Source organism: Bactrocera oleae, chromosome 6, assembly GCF_042242935.1.
Source record: "Bactrocera oleae isolate idBacOlea1 chromosome 6, idBacOlea1, whole genome shotgun sequence".
Classification (NCBI taxonomy): domain Eukaryota; kingdom Metazoa; phylum Arthropoda; class Insecta; order Diptera; family Tephritidae; genus Bactrocera; species Bactrocera oleae.
In genome coordinates, this window is record NC_091540.1 from 1,540,590 (window position 1) to 1,563,010 (window position 22,421).

The window sequence follows — 22,421 nt, forward strand, 5'->3', positions numbered from 1 at the left end:
TATTCTCTTGCAGTATTGCACTTATATTTTGTTTCTGTCACTTTTCATATTTTCATATAATATGTGTGACTGTCAGTATTTTTTATTAAAGTTTATTTCATTTTTTTCAAATCATTAATGATCAATGATTTTGCTTACTATTTTTAAGCCTATGATATATTTTTTATATATTAATATTATGCTTTGGGATATATAAAGTATAATATAAAAAATAACGTTTACAACGTTTATACGCTTTTTTTTTATAAGTTTCTATTTTTTACAAAAATGTTTTTTTCATATTATGCAAGTTTATTTTTTATAACTTTTGCTTTAGGGTTTCTTTTCTAGTTTTTGTATATATTTCTTTCTACTGTTTTGGGCTGGATAAGTGTTTTTATTGATTTGTTGTGTTTTTTTTTTTGTTTTTTGTTTTACTTTTCTTTACATTTAGACTTTTGAGTTTTACTTTTATGTTAAATTCCTTAAATTGTCGCCATGCTAACCGATTAAAAATGTTGGCGCAGGAAATGTTTACATGCAAAAAATTTGTTAGTGTAAAATTAAGTGTTTGCGAGTGCGTTAAATGGTGTATTTCTTGTTAAATAAAAATGTAAATCGCATTGGCAAAAATATAGTAGTGTAGTACAAGGATGAATTTCTTTGTTTATTGAAATACATTTTATGTTTATTGTATAAGGATATAGGGAGATGGAGGTAGTGAGCGCAGCGAAGAGCTTTGATGTATATATGTATGTATTTAATATTAAATATTATATTTTACGAGTTTAGGTGGGCCGATGCATATTTACTTGCGCTGAAATTTATTCAGCATTTGCAGTTTTTTACAAATATGTATATGATATACATATATACTGTGTTGCCTATGTAACTCAGAGCAGTGTTGTGATATTACGCATTATTCCTTTATTTGAAAGTGGCAATATTTTTATTTTACAGTTTTATATATTTTTTTTTTGCAAATTTGTATAATTTGTTTGTGTGTTGGTTAACCTACTTCTAACATTTATAAAGCTAAAAAATTGTAGCAGTTACAGATATACATATGCACTTATACTAATTTTTACAATGCTGGTAGATTTTTTCCACGAAGCTGGCAAGCTGCGCTCGATTGCATTAAATAATATTCTTTATAAAAAAATTAATTAAAATATTGTTATTTTAAACTGCCAAAACACTCTTGTTAATCGACTTTGATCGATAGTTCGCTGAATGCTGTCATAGGTAAATAACGGAACCGGAAACACATCAGTGACAGAATTTATTACAGGAATAATTACCGCGTATTTTCATAGTTTCACTATAGTAAATTAAAAAAAAAAAACAATCAAGAATAAAGGCTTAATACAATATTGCGATTTATGCAGCAAAATAAGATCTTATAATTTGATTATAATAAGTATGTGGTGCTGATATGTGATGGAAAGTGTGTAAGTAGCATTTGTAAATCTTTATTTTAAACGAAACAAAGAAATATACTTCTTTTTAGTGTTTGGAATAATTCTTAAACAAAAACCCAAACTGTGTTTAAAGAATTGCCGTAGAAAAAACGTGTTTGTTAAATCCTGGTGATGACGAAAATATGCTTACTGCGAAAAGATAAAAATTTAAAAATAACGTATAAAACAAATAAATATTATGTGTTCACCTGTAATTGTAGTGTCAACACAAAATACGTAATAATATATGTATATAATAATAAAAATATATTTTCTTTTATTAAATATAATGCATACGAAATAAAAATTCGTTTTTTTTGTTTATTTAAGTTAATTTTTTATTGCATAAATTAAAAACAATTATTTTTTTTCGCTGGTTTGTTGTAAAATACAATATAAATTATTTAAAATTAAATTAAATTGGTTTACGTAAAAATTATTGTTACAATTTTTCTTTGTAGTGTGTAGTATTAAAAGTTTGCAGAGATATGGTGTCAAAATAAACTTAAAATTAAATGTGTAAAAATCGTTTCTTTAATGTACTTTATATATAAGTATGTATATTATAAAATTAAAACAAACAAAACTTGTGAAAGAAAAAGAAAAGTTAACATTAAACAATAAAAACAGTTAGAATACACTTTTCTTTAATTGCAACTATTAGCTAGTATAGAATACAAATGTGAGTAAGGGTAAACTGGTTGGTTGTACGGTGTGTAAGACACGGTGAGCGCGAAAATAGCAAAAAACATTGAAAAAGGTATGTCAAAAGCTATGTTGCATACATACATGATGAATGCGCGTTGCTATATATCCAAGCTGATTACGATTTGCTTGTTGTTGGTCTATGTTTGTATGAGCGGCAGGAGGGCGCCACTTTATAAGTAGTTAAAGTGTACCCTTATTTAACATTATTAGTATTTGTTCGATCTTGATTTTAGTGTTGCTTTATTTTTGCATTTTTCCGCAGATTTTCGCATACTCTTTATGTTTTTTTATTATGCAAATGTCGGTGTATGCTAGTTATATTTTAATAAAAAATTTAGATGCGCTCGAATTTACAGGCATTTACGCATTAATACATATGTATGCATATTTTTATTTTTGTTCGTCATTATACTTATATGTATGTATGTATGTATGTGTATGCTTACTTAACACTTCGTTTGCCAATCATTGCTCATACAATGTCGCTGATTATCTTTTTTAGTTTTAATTTTAATTTTTTTTGTTTGCATTCGTCTTTCATTTCGTTTTTTTCGCTTACACGCACACGTCTGCACTTTTCAAAGAGTTCGTTTCACACATTTCACACATTTCACACCTACAGCTATAATTTATTACACGCCGCTGATTCTACTTTGCCCTACTATCTATTACTTTTACTTTTTGCTGCTTCTGCTACTTTTGTTTGGTGGTTGTGGGTTACATTTGTATGCATTTGCCTGACTTATTACTTGTATGTATGTATGTAGTTATGTATGTATGTAATGCTTTACAGCTGCACTTAATAATAATTATAAACTTGTTCAGCATCTTCTGTTAATTTGTTGTTGGTATATAAGTATGTTGTATGTACTATGTTTAATGTGTTTGTATATGCAATTCTTTGCTACATACTTAGCCTACATGTGTGTGTTTGTATTATTTATAAATACATACATATACTCATTATAGCATATTTATATCTTCGATTTGTTTCACATTTGCATGTGTATATATGTATATATATAAGTAGTATTAATTCAATTTCTGTTTTTTTTTTTTGTTTTTTTCTTTTTTCTTAATAAAAAAAATTGCAGCAATTGTTATAGGAAAGTATTTCGCGGGGGAATAGGTAGCGCGTTAATTTGTTTATTTGTGTATTGTATAATTTCTTGTTTACATATAAATATATATGTATGTATATGTCTATATAATATTAATATTATATGTTTATTATATACATATTTTTTGTTTTGTATATATATGTATGTGTGTCTGCTAATTTATTTAAAAGCAAAAAACGTAAATTATATATTAATAAACATCAATTCCCACTGATGTTACGTTTTATTACTTAAATCGGGCGGATTTGGCGGACTACCTTCCAGCTGCTGCTGCTGGTTTGTTTGCAACTGATGATGTTGTTGTTGTTGCTGCTGTTGCAACTGATGTGGATGCTGTGTCGTCAGCAATGTCGGTACTGATATTGTAGTCGCTTGCGTAATTACCGTTGTTGCTGTGATCGTCTGTTGCACTCCTCCCTGCTGCTGATTCTGTGGATGTGCCGTTTGTATTTGCAATTGTTGCTGTTGTTGCATAGTTTGCTGCAACTGCGACTGCGGCATGGACATTTGCTGTTGATTCGTGTTGTTACTGTTTCGGTGGAAGAGCAGCGTAAAAATGTTGATAAGTCTTTATGAATTTTCAAAGGAACATTTTAAGATAAATATATTTAAAATTTTATTTAAAATTATATTTTTCATAGTAGTTTGCATTTTTTTTCAAATTATTGAAGAACTGAAAACAAATTTGATTAAAAATCATACGTCAGAAGCACTTGAGATAAGGTTAAGACGCTGATGCTTGCTAAATACTAGACCATCGGTTGGTCCAAAGTATCCTATACTGCTCTGATAATTGAGAAGAGAGCTAAAACGGAACGCTCTTTAACATGTGATCCCCAGCTGAATTTCGACCCCGGTGATGCGGTTAAGGATGAATTTAAAACAATCGGATTTTTTCATTTACTCGTATATAAAATGCCTATATTCGAAAATATTCTTTGGAAATTTGATGTTGCTCTGGCCATTAGTTTCGAAATTATGAGCGTATTGTTAACTTTTTTAACTTATGTTAATCGGCTCCCAAAACTTTAAACGTGTTTTTCGCGAAACGCTAGTTTCAGCGTCGGTGAGCTGCACCATCGCCTTAAAATTTTCACAATTTTGGTTTTTTAAACCGCAAGTGTAAATTTTGTTCAGAAAAAAAGATTTTTTTTGGGAAATTTTGACTTGTTCTTTGATCATTACCCTATAATGCAACACAAAGGGTTATTCTTCATTACCTGATTAAGAATAAGAATGGCGTCGAGTAAAACATTTTAAATTTTGAAAAAAAATAAAAAGCATTGCAAATGCACTTACATTTTCGCAACATTATTCAGCGGATTATTGGAATTGCACAGAACGCTATATACAGAATCGACTTTGCTGAGCTTTTCAAACAGCGGTATCAGTTCAAGCAACTCCGAATCGTTCGTGTCATCAAACCATGACTTTACAGGAACCTGCAACGGAAATGAAATGTTATTAATCAAATGTGTATATGTAGGTATGTACATATATTTGTATATTCACAATGGAAATTTTGACATTTTTTGTATACTAAAAGTAGCAAAAAGCTTTAAATGTAAATTGGTTATGAGCTTTGTGCTATTTTCTTTAACATTTTTCGCATTGTTGCCGCCTTACCGCATTATCTGGATGAAATATATAACTCGCTGGTGAATTATCAACAATGACAATTTTTTGTAAATCACGTCCAAGACGATTTAAATCCTTAATATAATTTCCCCTGTAATAAACGCACGATTCCCTAAACAGTCTTGCGCGAAACACATCCCATCTGCGAACAAAGAGGGAATTAATTATTTAATTAAATTGCATATGGTAGAAAAATTCATTTAAATCACACTTACTTGTCTAACAGATCGGCAACGGGATCCGCGTATTTGGCTAGTGATGCTGTAAATAAAACACACTCGTACAATTCGCCCATTTTTCGCAGGAACTCATCGACATAGGGCCGTTTGAGTACATAAACTTGATGGATGGTGCCATCAATTTCCACTGGTACAATAAAATCAGCATTTGGAATCGGCTGTAATTCACAGTGTGTAATAAAAAAGTGAAAATTATATAAATAAACAAAGTTAATTTTTAGGTCATAAAATATATTATACTTTTATACTTGTATGTATAATTTTAGGCGCTTAACACTTTTTAATTTTAGCATGTATGTATGTATATATTTACGCTTACCTTAAAACTACTGTGCACTAATGTCTCATCCAAATCGATGACCATGCATTTTTTATGCATATCCGAGTGCCTAACCTGAGGTAGTAGGTACCTTTGTTGGTCCGGTAATGGTGGCGGTGTTGTGGAACCATCGATTGATGTGCCATTTTGATTGGTTTTCGTACGATTACGTCGCCAGCAGCATAGAAACGATTGAAAGAAGCCGCGTTTTGGTGGTTTCAAACGTTCAACATCATCTGAAATATTTAAGAAGAATCGGTATAAGTTAAGGATTTTCAAAAATTCTGTCTTTTACTTAATGTTTGTACAATTTACATTTAATTAATAATCACTGTATCAGCTTTTAATTAGGAATATATAATATATATATATTTTTTCTTTTTTAAGATTCTGTTTGCACTTCTTCATATGTAATAGATCTGTTTTGTCTGTCAATTCTTTTAAATATAAAATTGTGGAATCGAATTTAAAATCAGTATGATATTTATTGAAGTAAACTTAACCTAATAATTGGTTTCAAAAGAACACAACTTCGCTATTTTCTCAAGAAAAAAATCGGAATCGATATCAAATTCAAAATAATATTTACTGAAATTTTTAAAATCATAACCTAATTTTTTCAGGAACACGATTGGAACATTTTCATCAAATAATTTTACCTGAATTTTCAAAAATCATAATATTAGTAACTTGCAAAATAAATCACATAACGAAATATTTGCTTTCAAAGAAACTTAACCTTACTTTTGTGTATACAATAAAAGAAAAAAAAAAAACAATTATATGAAAAACCGACCTTTCGTTACCGTGACAATCTAACCGTAACCTATATTTGACTAACTTGAAAGTAGTTGAAAGCAATACACTCAAACAATAACTTTATGAACCTAAAAAGTGTTTATTCTATCGCCGTTTTTAGCACGAATCATACTCTGCAGAATTGGTAGCCACTTGAGCTTGACTTTCGCGACAACTTCTCTGCATAACTTTACATATTTTTTTGCTGTTTTCAATTCGTTTTCATGCAAGTTGCAAGAATTTGCATTTCCTGTCCACGTCTCGCCGCTGCGAAAAAACAAACCGAGCGAACAGTCTTAATTGCTTTAATTGTCAATGACCTGTCGTTGGACGGTGAGGGCACAAGCCGTCGCACCCATTCGTACTGCAAGCTTTCGCTTTCGCTGAATTTGCGTTATTATGTAGTGGAAAAACGAAAAAAAGTATTGTTAATCCTATGCTAAAATGTTTTGTCTTTATATACTTGTATGTAAGAATAAGGTGGATTCGAATGGTTGCTAATGATATGCTGAGGTGAGTATGCCTAGTATTATGACTAGTGCAGAACTAGTACATACCATTACAAATGAAGGCTTATCGGTTTTAGACCCGAATAAAAGATATATTTAAATTAAATTTTTATACCGAAATTGAAAGTAATTTAATTAAAGTAGTATATACAAAGAAACCAAAGGAAAATGTTCAGTATAGTATCAACTTTGATTCTTATGGAGTGACTTGCCATGTTTTACTATTTACCCATCATATTTAGAGAGAATAATTTTATTGAAAAAAATTATTGGAGCATTTTAGTCTGTTTAAATGCCTTCTAATAGTTAAATAACTCCTACTTAATTTTTTTAATTGTTTGAAAAAAAAAACAGGATATAACAATACAATACAAAACAGTCGGTGTAGTTAAGAAATAATATTTCCTATTCAAAATAATATTACAACGTGGGAAGGTAAAAAAATTATTAGCCTTTCGAGCTTATTTTAGATGGAAAAAAGATTAGTAAAGTCCGAAAATGTATTTTTAGTTGTAATACTCTATTAAAAGCCAAATACTTTCTGTCTCCCCCCCTCGCTCTATTTCTCAAAAAATCGATTTGTTTTAAACTGTGAAAGTAGACGACCCCCTATTTCATTTTGTTACAAACATAGACGTTTACTTTAATATAGAATTATGGCGTTCTAAGAGATGAAACTACCCAACACTGGTTTTATAACCATTTTTCAAAATTATATTGCTCTGGTAACCCTCTTTCACGTTTAGAGGATATTTGTTCACACATGCAAAAAATTAGAAATATTTGAAAAAATTTATATTTTTCTAATTTTTATAATATTCAATTCAAATTGTTCCATAGGCTTACAAAAAATCCAAACCCAGAATAACTACTTTTCTGCTAACTAAGTATATCAATAACCAATGCTCTTTCTGAGTACCTTGCCAGAACTAACTGTGGTTTGTATAAAGCTTGTAGACAAATAAACACTTGTTGCTGCCGAAGCTCACCATTTTCGTCAAGACGCACAGAAAATTCAGTTCAAATGGTTCAATTGACCACAGGTTAGTAAACTCACACCTACAAAAATACGAACGTTTACTACACTTTTTCTTGGAAAGCAAAAGTTTTGTTGGCTATGAACCAAATTAGAAACAAATATAGACACTAACCTAGCAAAACTTTGACAACTATTGAATAAAGCATTTCCTGTTTTGGTATATATATTTTTTTGGAAAGCTATTCAAACATTGCTATCAACGTGTTATTTATTTATAGTTATTATGTATATATTATATATCAAGTATGTATTTATATACATTTGAACTTATGTATATAAACGCTTCTATACATATGTATATTCAAACCCTTTAAGCACTCAGGCAAAATTAATTTCCTGTTGGATAAACGACCTGCAACCAGCAATTTACATCCCTATATACATACAAACAAACATATATGTAGATGTGCATGTACTCGATTTGCACGAAAATATTGTTAAGTAATAAAAAAGTGTGCAGAATAGCGAACTCGTAAAATTAGCAAGAATACAAGCAAGTCGACTGGTTGACCCAATTTCGTCTGTGACCCGAGTAATTCAAACAAATGCATATAACAACAACAAAAACAGTTGTTGCATTTGTATATACACAAAATATATATGAATAGATATACATATGTATATATGCGTAAGTATATAAGTGTATGGAGGCACATACGTTATAAATAAGTCGAATTGTGTTGCAAGAGCAACAGTTGCCATTATACAGGGTGATGATATGATAGCGTAACTATTTTTATGATTTCAAAAATCGAATTTTTCGATTGCTCACCTACTAAAATGTAATCGCTCGGCTTCAACAGCTTAATCAGTTTATTTTTAAACGAATTTTTTCGAAACAGCATTTTTCAAATTTGCTGCAGTGTTTACGGAAGTTGACCTGATGTGTAATATCAAATGAAAGTACTAAGAGTCAATAATAATGATTCTTACGGGTCGTTTATCTGGGTTATATAAGTTAATAAATAGCAATATTGCGACGCAATAAAATGAATTTGAAATTGAAACCTCCTTCATTTGAGGTTAGGCTTGAAAAACATATCAGCTTTAAAACTGAACCTATTACCATAAGTAATGTAGTTAAACAAATATTAAATTTTCAAAAATTAAAGTTTTAGAATTTTTGGAATTTTTTTTCTATTTTACCATTTTTTTTATTGCAATTTTGTGCTTAAGTAGAATTTTTAGTCCACAAGAAATTCGACGCACTGTATATACAAATATGTCGATACAAATATACATACATATATGTATGTACAACATTAAGAAATAAATAAACATATATGCACAGTTAGGTATATAAATATATAACCTATAAATGTTTGTATCTATGTACTTTTATACATAAGTGCACAACTCACAAACACACACACACCTATTGCTAAAAAAGCGGAGTAACGTTTGTATATTCTACGGACCAATGCGACCTACATTGCGGATACGCGTTTATTAATTAATACATATGAACCACACATGTACCTAAACACATATGCGAGCATTTCGCGTCACTCATACGCAGCGTACACCAGTGGCTGCGGTTGAGATTTGAGAGTGCAACAGAGTAAATATAAAATAGAAAGGCAAAAATGCATACAAGACAAACATGTTATAGCAAAAAAAAAACAAAAACAATATATATTTATAAACATAGGTATACGTATATGTGTAATACATACATATCTGACATATGCACATACAAGCTTTTACTCAGCTCGGTAAAGCAGTCGAATTCGACATGCAAATGCATTTAATATTATTAATAAGTACATATGCCCCAATAAATGCATTCATGCATGCATACATCGCGCACTTACACACACACATATTTTTTTCTTTATGCGAGCACACACAGACGCCTGTAAGTACACTTTCACGTACCAACAAATATAATATAGGCATAAAATGGGTGCATAATGCTCATGTGTCTGTGTTGCAATGTGAAATTTACAATTTGTCTGGTTGCTGTTGTTGTTGTTGCATTGCTAGTGTTGCACACAGGGTGTTATATGTAAAGTATTCAATACGCATCCATCGCATAGGCTCATGCGAACATAACTGCAATACAAGCTCCATGCATATGCAATAAACGATGAATTGAGTACACGTCTCGACACACACACACGCATTAAATTATGAAATTGAAAGTTTTATGCGTTTAATTGATGTTGAAAGCGATGTCAACGCTGTTAACACTCTTGTTAGCGTAAAGTCATATTTAGCTAATGGCATTTGCAGTAATTAACAGAGAGGCGCGTATAAATTCATATAAATGTAGGCGAAAGAAATCAAGAATTATTGAAAGGAACTTATATTTAGTCAAAGAATATAACTGTTTGAAGGCTTCATTGAGAAAAAACAAGAAAATCATTGATCGGTCAGTTTGTGTGGCAGCTATATGCTATAGTGCCTCGATCTGAACTATTTCTTTGGAGATTGTACCGTTGCCTGAAGATGTCAAATGAAAAAGTTGTTCATACAAGCACTTGATTCCGATAGTTCAGTTTGTACGGCAGCTATATTTTATAGTGGTCCGATATCGGCGGTGCCGACAAGTGAGCAGATTCTTAGTGAGGATACGACGTGTAGAAAATTAGATAGATAGCTTAAAAACTGAGCGACTAGTTCCTATATATACAGACAAACGACAGACGGACATGGCTAAATCAACTCAGCTCCTCATGCTGATCATTTATGTATGTATGTATATATTTTTTAGGGTCTCCGACGTTTCCCCCTGGGTGTTACAAACTTCGTGGCAAACTTAATATAGACTTCATGTAAAAAAGAATTAGCCAACTTTTCTTAAAATCCTGTTCGGGCTTATAATCAAATCATTGTTAATGCCTTAGTATTATTCTGAAAATTGATAGCCTCTATTAAATAATTCCGGACAAAAGGACTTTTTTTAAATTTAGTGGTTCGGTTTTGACTACTAAGGTAATCATTTTCTATAATTACTTCGGCTCAGCACCCATCACATGACATAAAAATGCGAAAATCCACTCGACTAAGGTCACTGCTAAAGTAGACGATTAGAACACCATATGAACGATAAAGAAATTCATTATATATAAGTACGAAGTAGCCATGCATGCCTGTATTTATTAATTTACATCAAATAAGCATTATATATAAAGCAGACAGCAATAAACAGTCGTTAAAAGAGTAAAAGCATCAAAGCTCTAGCTTTTGTATATTTTATTTATTTTATATTACCATATAATTTTAAATGTCTTTATTGAACTTGAAGGCAATTTAAAAAATAATAAAATATAATTTTTGCACTTGAACTTGTGCCAAAGAAATAAAAACAAAAACCACAAAAATTTGCAAAATGCAAAAACAAAAACATCTATAAAGTACAGCAGAATACATACTACATTGTCAAAGGCAACGCTGGGGGCCAATTAAAGTATAGATATAATATTATATATTAATATATGGGAATATTAGTCACAATTTTTGGGTATTTCGGAATAACGCTTAGGATAGCTGCTTAGTCATTAGGAATCAAAAAAAAATATTGAGATTTAAACTTTTTAACCCCACACACACAGAGGTAATCAATATATAGGAAACTAGGACATTTATCTAGGAGAGATGAATACTTCATGAGCTTTTGAAAGATTAAAACCCAGTATGGGAATGATTTTGGAGAATATAATTAGAGAATTAGATTAATAGGCGGATTTTGGATCAGTCCAGGTATTTTTTTATAGTCCAAAAGGAATGCATTTATGTCTGCAGAATGACTATATTGACATCGGATAAAATTTGGTATCCGAAGTCATTGACATCGAGTATAATTTTAGGGGAATTGGCAATTTGACTGATCTATATCGATGCAAATTTTTTTATTGTTTCCATCTTTAATCCAAATTAAATAGAAGCTTTGAAAAATAAATATACGTAGTACTTAAAATCAAGACAAATACGTATGTTAGTTTGTATCTCTTGTGAGAAACAATAACAAAAATGCAATTTTCTGTACTATTTTCACTGCAAATTTAAAAATAATTGCTTTGCAGCTGCAACGAGTAGATTGACAGTTGTGGATAAAAGGCGAAACATTTTTCGGTGAATATGGATGGGAAGAAGTATTAATGTGCAAAGGCAATAATGAGCGTTCAAGCAAAAGGCAGCAAGGAATAGTATGAAAAACAAAAACATAAAATAAATTGACAGCACGGCAGGCAGCAGCAGCAAACATTAATTAAGCGTCTAACAACAGTCGACGATTTTTTGCGCAATTTTATCATTTAAAATTTTTGGCTGCATTTACATAAACGCGTTCAATTTTTTCTTTGCACTTACTTATGAAAACAATGAGCAATTTACTATATGGCGACTGTCGACAACATTAGTGGCAAGTGTTTGCGATAAAATTTGCTGGAGAAATAGAAAAAGGAGCGTTGTAAATAACTTTACGTGGCTATGTGTGGGTATGCACGTCTTTTGGGTTTAATGCGTTTGACGCTTTACTAACAACTGCGACGTTTTCGTGAAATTTTTTTTTTATTTTTTCACTTCCATTTTCCAGAGTGTTTACGGTACTAAATAGCTGCCATGGAAAAAAGAGTGTGGCTGAAAAATTTTTAGAGTGACATAAAAAGTGGCCAGAGCCGACGCATAGGCTGAGGCGAAATAATGAGAAGCTGCGTAGAAAATACACAGTGCAAGCGTGCTTGTGACTAATTGCTTGGGTTGTTAGAGAAAACATAAACATTTAATTTGCGGCGAAAATTACAAAATATTAAAGCTTGGAGCAATGCGAAATGTGAAAGTAAAATCATGCGCGGTTCAAACGGAAAGTATAGCAGAGAAATTCGTATTAACATTTTATGACAGCAAGGGTATATGGAGCGAGGTAATTCTTTAAGAGTGAATTGAGCAATTTACTCATTTCTTGCATTAAAAATAAATTCCGTAATTTAAAATTTTACACTAACTTTTTTAATTAAGTAATACTGAATAGCATAATAAGTGGGCGGGTAGGTGATTGTCTAATTGACAAGCGTTAACTTTGGTTGAACCGAAGCTATAATACCCTACACAGGTGCATTTCTTATATTTTTTATTTTTTATTTATTATTTATTATTTTTTTTATTATTTATAATTAAAAATTATCTTCTATTTTTACAATATTTGTTTACTAATTAATAATTTCGCACGCTCAAAACTTGTAACCAGCAACCCATGGGTCATTAAGGCTTGTAAAAATAGCAATTTCACAAACAAATACAACAATTAAGTGCCAAGGACAACTTCAACAAACAATTTCTTACCAAAAAAAAAGTTTTAATTTACGAATATCGCATGAACTTTTGACCAATGAACCTGCGCAGCAGCTAACCTACCACAATGTCCTATCGACGGAGTGTTGTCAGTTAATTACTTTTGGTCATAAGTAATTACACAGAAAATTATAAAATCCCACGCGTAAGCATGGCGTAACCACAACGCATTTACGAATAAGCAGACACGACGACGCACAAACCACAAATGGATCTAACTTTTCTCTATTTGTATATTTACAGAAAGTTAGCACAGCATTGAGTTGTGTAAATAAAAGCCCATACGCTTCGACGCCTATTTGTATGCTATATCTTTTTGATTTTTTTTGCTTGCGTTTTCGGTTGTTTTCCTTTTGCTTTTGCATGAAGCAACAAGTAGACATTGTGACGAGCCTAAAATATAGCGGCAACCACTATACACACATACATATCCAAAAGCGCTGGGTGTACATACATATATGTGTCGTATGGTGCTCTCGGTGCATGCCGCGAGCGGTGGCTCTGCAAATGTATTGCGTAGAAGTATGTGTGCATTTACATACGAGTGTGTGCGTATTTAGTTAGTTGTGTGTAGGTGACCCACCAGTAGTCACTACATTGAGATGTGTTGGGAGTACAGTCGCCGTAATGTCTGTAATTGTTGTTGCTGCCACATGTATGTACGCGTGTGCGAGTGTGCGACAAACAGCATCCTTATGTTTTCAAACAAAACAAATACAAAGCCTATGCTGATATGTGCATAACAATACGGCCATGAAATATGACAACTAGAGCAAAGAATAAAAACAAAAAATAGCGCCGAACCTAAAGAGTGGTTGTAAGCGGGTCACTAGCGTCACGCTGCAAAGCCTGAAAAATAGGTCTTTGCTATTATGACTTGCTTTTATAATATTTGTATTGTTGTTATTGCAGTGAGCTTGCACGTTTTACTCATTTTTATTTATTTTTTTCTAGCAACCTTGTATAAGCACTTGCATCTTCTATAAAGTATCTGTTTCCCTTTGATGGCAATCCCAAAAAGTTAGTTTTAACGTGGTCGTACGACAGTTTTTGATGAGCCACACTCAGGTGCCTGTAAACAGCTAACACAGAGTCTACGATATCTTATTTATACGTAACCGTTGCCATGGGAGAAAAAACTATCGAAGGAGTGGACTTCGGTTGCATGTTTTGGAACTAAAATATATCCATTTATGTATTTACATTTTCATAAATATTATTAAAGATATGCAAAGTTCGAGTCAACGAAATTAACTAATAAAGTCTTAAGCACTATTTTAGGTATTTTAAGTATTTTAACTGAAGCCGAAAATTAATGTTAAAAAATATCATAGTACACACTTCGAAATCAGGCAAACAAAACCAGTTAAGCTAATGAACTAATGGATAGTTTGGACCAACAAAAAAGGTGTGTGCTTTACACATGTCTCTTCATATTATTAAGTGATAGTGATAATCAATATCAATGTAAATAAAGCACTGTTATTGTTGTAGTAATTGACATTGTGCGCTTTCGATTTTTTGTTGTTATTTTTTACCATTTTATGTTATTGTTGTACCATTTTTTCGACATATTGCCGTTTATGCTTTTGTAACCGTTTAAAAATGCAACGAATCCAGCATGAAACATTTACTTAGAGCGATAAGATAAGTCATAATACGTTAAGCAAATTGTGTTGAACGTTGCGACATTTGAAAATGGCTTTGACTTTGCATGTAAAATATCAAATAAAGGCGAATCGAAAACAAAACAATAAGAAAGTAAAGTCAAAGATTTACAAATGTGTGGTAGAAAGTGCGATGGCATTAAGTATGTATAAGAAAGTATACAAGAAAATAGTATAAAAGATAATAAAAAAAACGAATAAAAAAATTTAGAAAATAATGGAAGATTGAAGCCACAAATAATACTGGCATTGACATTGCCAGACGACGTACAGACATACATATGTAAATATTAAAACAAGGATATGTGTGCACATGTGGCCGACAGCAAGCAGACAGTAGCAACGGCATTTAGACGCTCTGTGCGCTGCGTAGATACCCTCTTGGCCTTGTTTGGCATTTCGTTTTATGTTTAAGAATTATCTATAGAAACTCTTCGACTATGAATGACTCAGACGAGAGTTTACGGATGTGCTGTTGATGGTCGACAAATTTATGATAAATGTGGTAGAAAGAGGAAGGAAGGAAATCGTTTCAAGGTCGTGTAACTATTTGGAAAGATCAAGCGACAATTTGAGGGTCATTTCGAATTGAATATTTTTAGACATGCATAAATATACATATATAAATAAAATAGAAATGTATGCATAACATTAAGAAAATAATTTAATATGCGGAACAATTTCTTTTTACAAATTTATATATAGTTACATATACGAGTATATATTTGTTTTTGAAGGTTATTTTTAGGCTTATGATTTTGAAAAGTAAGGGTTGATTGTGGCAAGTATTTAGACGAAGATTAAGTCAAGTAATAACCATAGTTTACTAGTGAATTAAATATATCTTCAAGTAAATAAAATAGAAAAGTTTAACGGAGACTTTAACTTATGGTTAAAATTTAACCATAACTCCATATGTACTAGACGAATTTTATAATTTTTTTAATAATTTCCAAAAGAGATAACAAGCAGCACTCTTAACTAACGGTTGATGAAAGAATTTAACCACTGGTTATAACTCAATATACACACTTTTTGAACACATCATTAAGAGAATACCAGTGCTTTTATTTTTTGTTATAAAAATACATTTAAAATAATTTTTAAAATGATATATAAGATAGAGAGAACGCAAGTGGCAGTTGAAAATAACTTAAACCTTCAGCAGTAAACGGTGACTCAATAAACGCATTCTGAAAGGAAAATTTAAAATTTTTCAGTGAGTACGCAACAAGCTACCACGCAGTGTTGACTTATGCGCTGATTTTTAAATACAATTAGACTAATTTTCAAATAACTTAAATTAAATTTTAAACTTAATAAAAATAGAAAAGTGAAAATTAAATTGCAAAGCAAAAATTGTGTAGAAACATCCTACGTGACCACTACAACGAAAATAGTTTATAAACATGCCAACACTTTTCAAACTAATCAAATTAAGTTAACTGATAACAAGCGTAGGCGTAAAATTATTTACACACATAGTTTTCCGGCTCGCAGTGTACTGGCCAACACTATAATGAGTTCTTTTGAAATGCAATGAGGTGGAAATTTCACAGACTTCGCAAAAATAAAATAAAAAAATAAAAATAAATTAAAAGAGAATCCTAATAAAGTGTTAAAAGAAAAACTTTAAACACAACTAAATGCCTAACAACAGTTACGAAGCGTTGGAGTGGTGTTCAACTACGGCGAAACATGCTAAAAAAAGAAATCCTTTTATCCCTTGCAAAATGCTGGCAATACGTAAGGCGTTGAGAGCTATAGCTAACCCTGCTGGCTGGCTGTCAGGCTGATTGGCTGTCATAGCGGCCTTCAGCGCTTATAAAAACACTGTGCACATATGTTGGTATGTGTGTATTATACGCTATTCTATTTCATTTCAGCGTTAAGTTGGCAGTGAATTTAAAAATAGCACACAAGAGCAGCGTTTATGTATATAAAAGCAAAATATAGAGGTTCAAAGGAGCAGCAGCGAGTTGTGTGGCGATAAATTTGTCTGCTTAGGAAAAGAACTTGGTTATATGCGAAGTGAAAACACACATACCGTACGTACATACATTTGATATATTTCTAAAAATACCAGCACACTTTTGAGCTTAAGTATAACTGAAACACACCCATTTATGTGTGTATATGTGTTTGTGCGTGCTTTGTGGAAAGGACATTTAAAATTATGCGAGCATAAATAAACAGGAAATCAAGCAGACAGCTATTTGACCTTAGATGAGTTTCAAAACAATACTCGAATAAAGTTAAGACAACTAAAGCAGACATAATTCGTTGGAAAATTTAATTATAAAACAAATTCTTTGACGGCATGGATGTTTGTACATATGTCAAGTGCAAATATCTTAGTCGAAAATTTCAAAGATTTTTATTTTCAATTAAAATGCTAGTAATTCGAAAGGATATTATTAGATAGATAGTGGATACATCTTTAATCCATTAGTATTCTGCTCGTTTTGCGCTCTTTATATAAAAAACAGGTCATCGCGTTAAAATGAAGAGAAGCCAGTTTCTTTTTCATTATGTGAGACTATTAGATTTATGTCAGTTGCTCTATTCGCCACTCTCCAAGTTGATGACAAAGTAGCTGCTTTACCGCTACTCTAAAAATATTTAAGACGATCTTATCGATAGTACGAGTTTATGATATACGAAAGAGTTTTTGTATGATTTTGTGTCCGTCAACGAAACATGGATTCATTCATACACATCAGAGATCGAAAAACAGTCGAATCAGTGGAGTGGCTAGGACTTTCGGATCTGCGATTCACAAGGTGTGATCTACATTAGTTATGTGGAGAATGGTAAACCGGTCGCAGTGCTTTATTATACCGAGTTATTGGCTCGCATATTCTTAAATTGCAGAAAATGGCCCAATTCGCGAAAAAAGGTCATCGTCATATTCACGATATTCATTAGATTTAAAAAGTGCGCTTTGAAAGAGACAGTGTTAAAATAAGCTGTACGTAACGTGATTAAATATACGTATACAACAACAATATAGACAATAACAAAATATCCTTTGCAATTAATGGACTTTTCCGTTTGTATTATTAAATTTCCTAGCACAGCTTTGTATCGCGAACGAATTGAATGTAAAGGTGCAAAAGAGTATTTTCTGCAATATTTTACAGCTTTTTCCAATCACAGGAAAGATATGACGTAGAAGAGAAGCCTGCAATTACACACAGCCATATAAGCGAAGGTAATGGATTGCGACAATGTCCTACTTACAAGCGATATTGACCATACCAACAGGATATGATTGTTCCCTTTTAACATTATCATAAAAAAGTGAATTATCGACTTCCATTTGTGCGACCGCAAGTATTTGCTTTTGCACTTTGTTCGCATTGGCGAGTAGGTACTGCTCAATACATAGCGTTTACAATCTACATATTGCTAGTATTTGACCACATTTTTATTTCTTTTGCACCCAGACACCCAGCTCGAGTGGGTATGGCGAATTCATCACCTCTCTTCCAGTCCGCAACGCTTTACTTTACTGCTAAGTATTAGACTTTTTCCATAATATTCGTTTTTATTTCATTTCCTTTTAATATTTCCTATGGCCTTTTTGTGAGCGAGGATCTACAAAGTGCTAGCTTGTGTGCGTCTGTTTGTTTGTATAAAATTGATGGTAAATTAAATTATGCATGACAAAGCAGTAAAGCAAAGAGTAGTTCATAAGAAATCGGTGGTCGGCAGCGGCCATAACAGGAAGTTGCAACACTTTTAATGGAATGTGCGCATAAAAGCATATGAAATGCGGAAAATGTTGATGAAAATGAAAAATGAACTAAAAAAAATATTGCGCTGATTTCGCCATAGTAATACATATGTCGAGGTCAAAAGGCAAGTGAAAGAATATATTTAAAACACAACTCTTGTTTGAGTGTTTAAGTTTATTGGGCGCTTTAAGGGGCAGCCAAAGCAGGGCAAGGGAAGTAACTGATTGAGTACTGGAAAGGGTAGGTGAAAGAAGGATCCTGTTGCTCGAATATTGATTTTGGTGGAGAGCAATGTAGTAGGAGAGAGGTTACTAAAAGATATCGTTTGTTACTAAGTAAACTTTACACACGCTTACCACCAAGTAAAGTAATTTGATTAAAATTGTTCTAAAGAATTTACAACACTATGCCAAAGTATCTATAAATAAGTCAATATTAGCTATGAGTTAATATGAGTGTAAGTGTAAATGCTAACAAACTGAGTATAAGTAAAAATGCTAAGTACAGCTATACGTCGGAGAGAAAAACAGATACTGATTCCCGGCTTGAGTCCCAACATAAATATAATTTCCTTTAACTCCTGTTGGAGCATACGACCAAAAGAAAAATTATTATAGAATCACGGCTGAAGTTTTGGCGAAAGTGCAAGTCGAGCTGTATATAACATACATCGAAGAGGAGGATATGAGAAGATTCAGCGTTACCAGCTTAGGCTCTCAGATACATTTGAAATTGTATAACTAAAGTTTATAGCGACATCTTAAAGGAAAGAATGCGCAACAGCATACTGCGTCATAATATGGTTCATATAATCCGAAAATATTCATACTCATATTAATAATCAGCTTCTTTTTATTCTCAATGAATTGAAGAAATCATTCGTAGAAGTATAATTCGATTAATGATTTTTAAAAATTAAAGTTTTAATTAATCGATTAAGCGAAAATGTGAGAATTTGGTTTGCTATACATATGTATTGGTATATACTCATATTAATTTATAACTCAGTGATATTCTTGTTCACTCATAAATATTAACGATACTCATATTAAGATTGATACTCGCACTCATATTTATACTCATACTATCCAGTACATTAAATGGCTGGTAATAATATTGCAGGATGTTACAATGTATCTCATATGTTCTGTGATATAAGTACTTCTATAAAATTGTACTCGCATTACCACAGTCTGATATTCGGTGTTTATGGGCATAATATTTAATGTTATTTCACAAAATATTACAACTGTACAACATTGAGTTCACTTTATGACGCTTTCGAAACCACAAAAATGTGAAACTGTTCAGAAACAAACAGAGTACAATTAGCAATAAAAAATATTAGTAATTAATAATTAATATTAGAGCAGGTGAGAACAACACTTTAATTTCACGGTGTGATGGAAATGCCTGCAGAAAAGTAAGAAGCCAGACATTTATGTTGCAAAGGAAGTTTAGATAATAATTATTTGGAAAAATAAAGCGGTATACTGCTTCGAAAAGTTAAAAAAACACATAATCTCCCCATCTTACGGTCCGGTTATTGAAGGCCAACTATTTGGGTAGCACATCAAAAGAATACCTACTAAGTCGAGTGATGCATATTAGCATGAAATGATCTTTGTCATGCCTGCTACCTAGTAAAGAGTGGGGCCTAAATCCAGTCTCCTGCACCACTTTTTCTCATATTTCTAAAATTGTAATCTTTGACTCCAAAATATTGTTGCATGAAATGTAATCAAATTCTAATAAATATTGTAATTAAATCGAGAATTTTCAGGCATCGATAAAAGGAGCTACGATCACATTTAAATCGTTTCAAAGACATTCATATTAATCCAGAGTTTCTACGATAGCACATACTCTTACATAAGTTCTTAGAACCAGATTTGTGAACAATTCTAAGGCAACGAACAAATTACGCTTAATAGCGTTTTTTTTTAAAGGAATTCGATATGAATTAGATGTTTTTTATTAACATGCAAAGTGCCTTCGTCATATGCAAATATTGACTAAAAGAAACAATAATAATAAGAACAGCAAATATTTAAGTAATGCAAAGAACACATTCCATTGTAATAAAATTTCAAAGAATTTCGTTTAAATAGAATGTGACGGAGCTTTATAAATACACGTACATGCACATAAATGAGTACAGACAAAGCTTTTTAAACATGAAACAGGTTTTCGCTTCAATACTCAGTATTTTCAAAGCAAAGCGTGAGCGGCGCTAATGAATTGCGGCATTCCGAAATGTTATTGTTGTTTGCTCATGCTTTTTAAAAAAAAAAAAACATTTAACAAATTAACAAGGTCAACAGAGTTTGACAGCAGCATATGATGCACGAGAACAGAAAAAGGTCGACAAACATGCATTTCAAACTATGTATGTAGGTGTGTGTGTTTAATTTAAAAGTACATTGTGGAAATTAGCATAGCAGACCAATCGAAAAGTTTTTGAATTTTTTCATAAGTGCACGACCGCGGCAAAAGTGAATTGAACTCAAGAGCCGTGGTCAAAGCTAAGTTGTGCAAAAATCAGAGATTTGCATAAAAAAGAAGTGATGAAGTAAAAGATACAACTATATATATATACATAAATGTATATAGTGTATTTATAGATATGCAACAATAACAATATCTTTCACTTCGGCTGCACCAAAGCTATAATACGCCTCACACGTGAATTTCTTATAGCATAAAAGTATCTCGTGAATATATTTTGCCAAATAAAAAAGTTTTTCATACAAGAACTTAATTTTGATCGTTCAGTTTGTATGGCAGCTCTATGCTATACTTGTCCGATATCGGTGGTTACGACAAATAACAGTTTCTGAGGGACTAGTTTGTCTATATACAGACAGTCAGACAGACGGTTATGACTAAATCGACTCATCTCGTCACCCAGATCATTTCTACTTAGTACACTACTTTCAAGGCATAAAAAGTAAAGTAAAGTACTGGATTTCGACCGTCTAATGGTGTATACATAATAAATGACATCAATTTAGTTTATTTAACCTATTTAAAAGCAAAGTTTCCAACGACTAATTTGTCTAGTAAACAAAAAAAAAATATTGAGTTAATTGTGCTTGAAAAGAAAAACTATTCATCATGGACGATGAAATAAATGCAAAAGAATGACGTAGAGAAAGTAAAATGAGCCACAACAAAAATCCAAATAGTAACAAGAAAATTATTAAGCGCCGAGAAAACGATTATGTTTTTGTTTAAGCAGATAAACAACGATATTGCTGCTGGTTGTGGAACGTATTAAAAAAGAACAAAAAATTACAAATACAAACGGTTAAAGCAAACAGCTGTAAAAATCACAAAGGCAAAAATAAATGGCCCACAATTGTCAAGTGCCAAATTAGTTTCGAGGTCAGAAAGCAAAACTAGCAAGATATGTCATAGATAAAGAAATGTGAGGAAATAAAAATAAAAAAAAATTAAATAAATAACCAAAAAAAAAAAAAATGGATTTCGCAAAAGAACTAATTAAAAAGTAACAAAAAAATAATAATTAGGCAATTTAATTAATATTGCATTGCAAAGAAAGCTGAAATTTGAGATGTTGGCCGAGAGGCGAAATGTAAAACTTTTTAGCCTGGATAAGCGAAGTTTTTAACGAAAATATACAGACGGATTTTTTGTCGATTATAGTTCTTCTACCAGGGCAACAGCTGGTCAATTAAGAAGCTATTAAAATGAAATGTGCTATTTAAAAGCGATACGAAATCCAAGAAAACGATGGTATAAGGCTAGTTAAAGTTTTAAAGAAATAAAACGTTTTAATGTACAATAATAAAGCTAATTTTGTGCGTGTTAACATAGTATTTACTTTCGAAGATATATAAGATATTTTTATATTTAGATACTTCACTCCATGCCATATATCATGAT

The 22,421-nt window shown here is 31.7% G+C and overlaps 1 protein-coding gene across 3 annotated transcripts in view; it reads right to left on the bottom strand.

The window, feature by feature from the left end:
- Positions 1 to 1,750: 1,750 nt before the first annotated feature.
- Positions 1,751 to 22,421, bottom strand: part of hzg (CTD small phosphatase herzog) — a 62,551-nt gene continuing 41,880 nt past the window's right edge. For 2 of the 3 annotated variants that reach the window (XM_070112032.1, XM_070112033.1), the window contains exons 3-7: positions 5,465 to 5,700; positions 5,122 to 5,303; positions 4,895 to 5,048; positions 4,568 to 4,710; positions 1,751 to 3,836 (exon numbers count right to left, since the gene is read on the bottom strand). In XM_070112032.1, coding sequence (XP_069968133.1) covers positions 3,485 to 3,836; positions 4,568 to 4,710; positions 4,895 to 5,048; positions 5,122 to 5,303; positions 5,465 to 5,700 — 1,067 coding nt within the window. In that variant the 3' untranslated portion in view covers positions 1,751 to 3,484. The remainder of the gene's footprint in view (positions 3,837 to 4,567; positions 4,711 to 4,894; positions 5,049 to 5,121; positions 5,304 to 5,464; positions 5,701 to 22,421) is intronic. The other variant, XM_036358476.2, reaches the window with a different exon arrangement.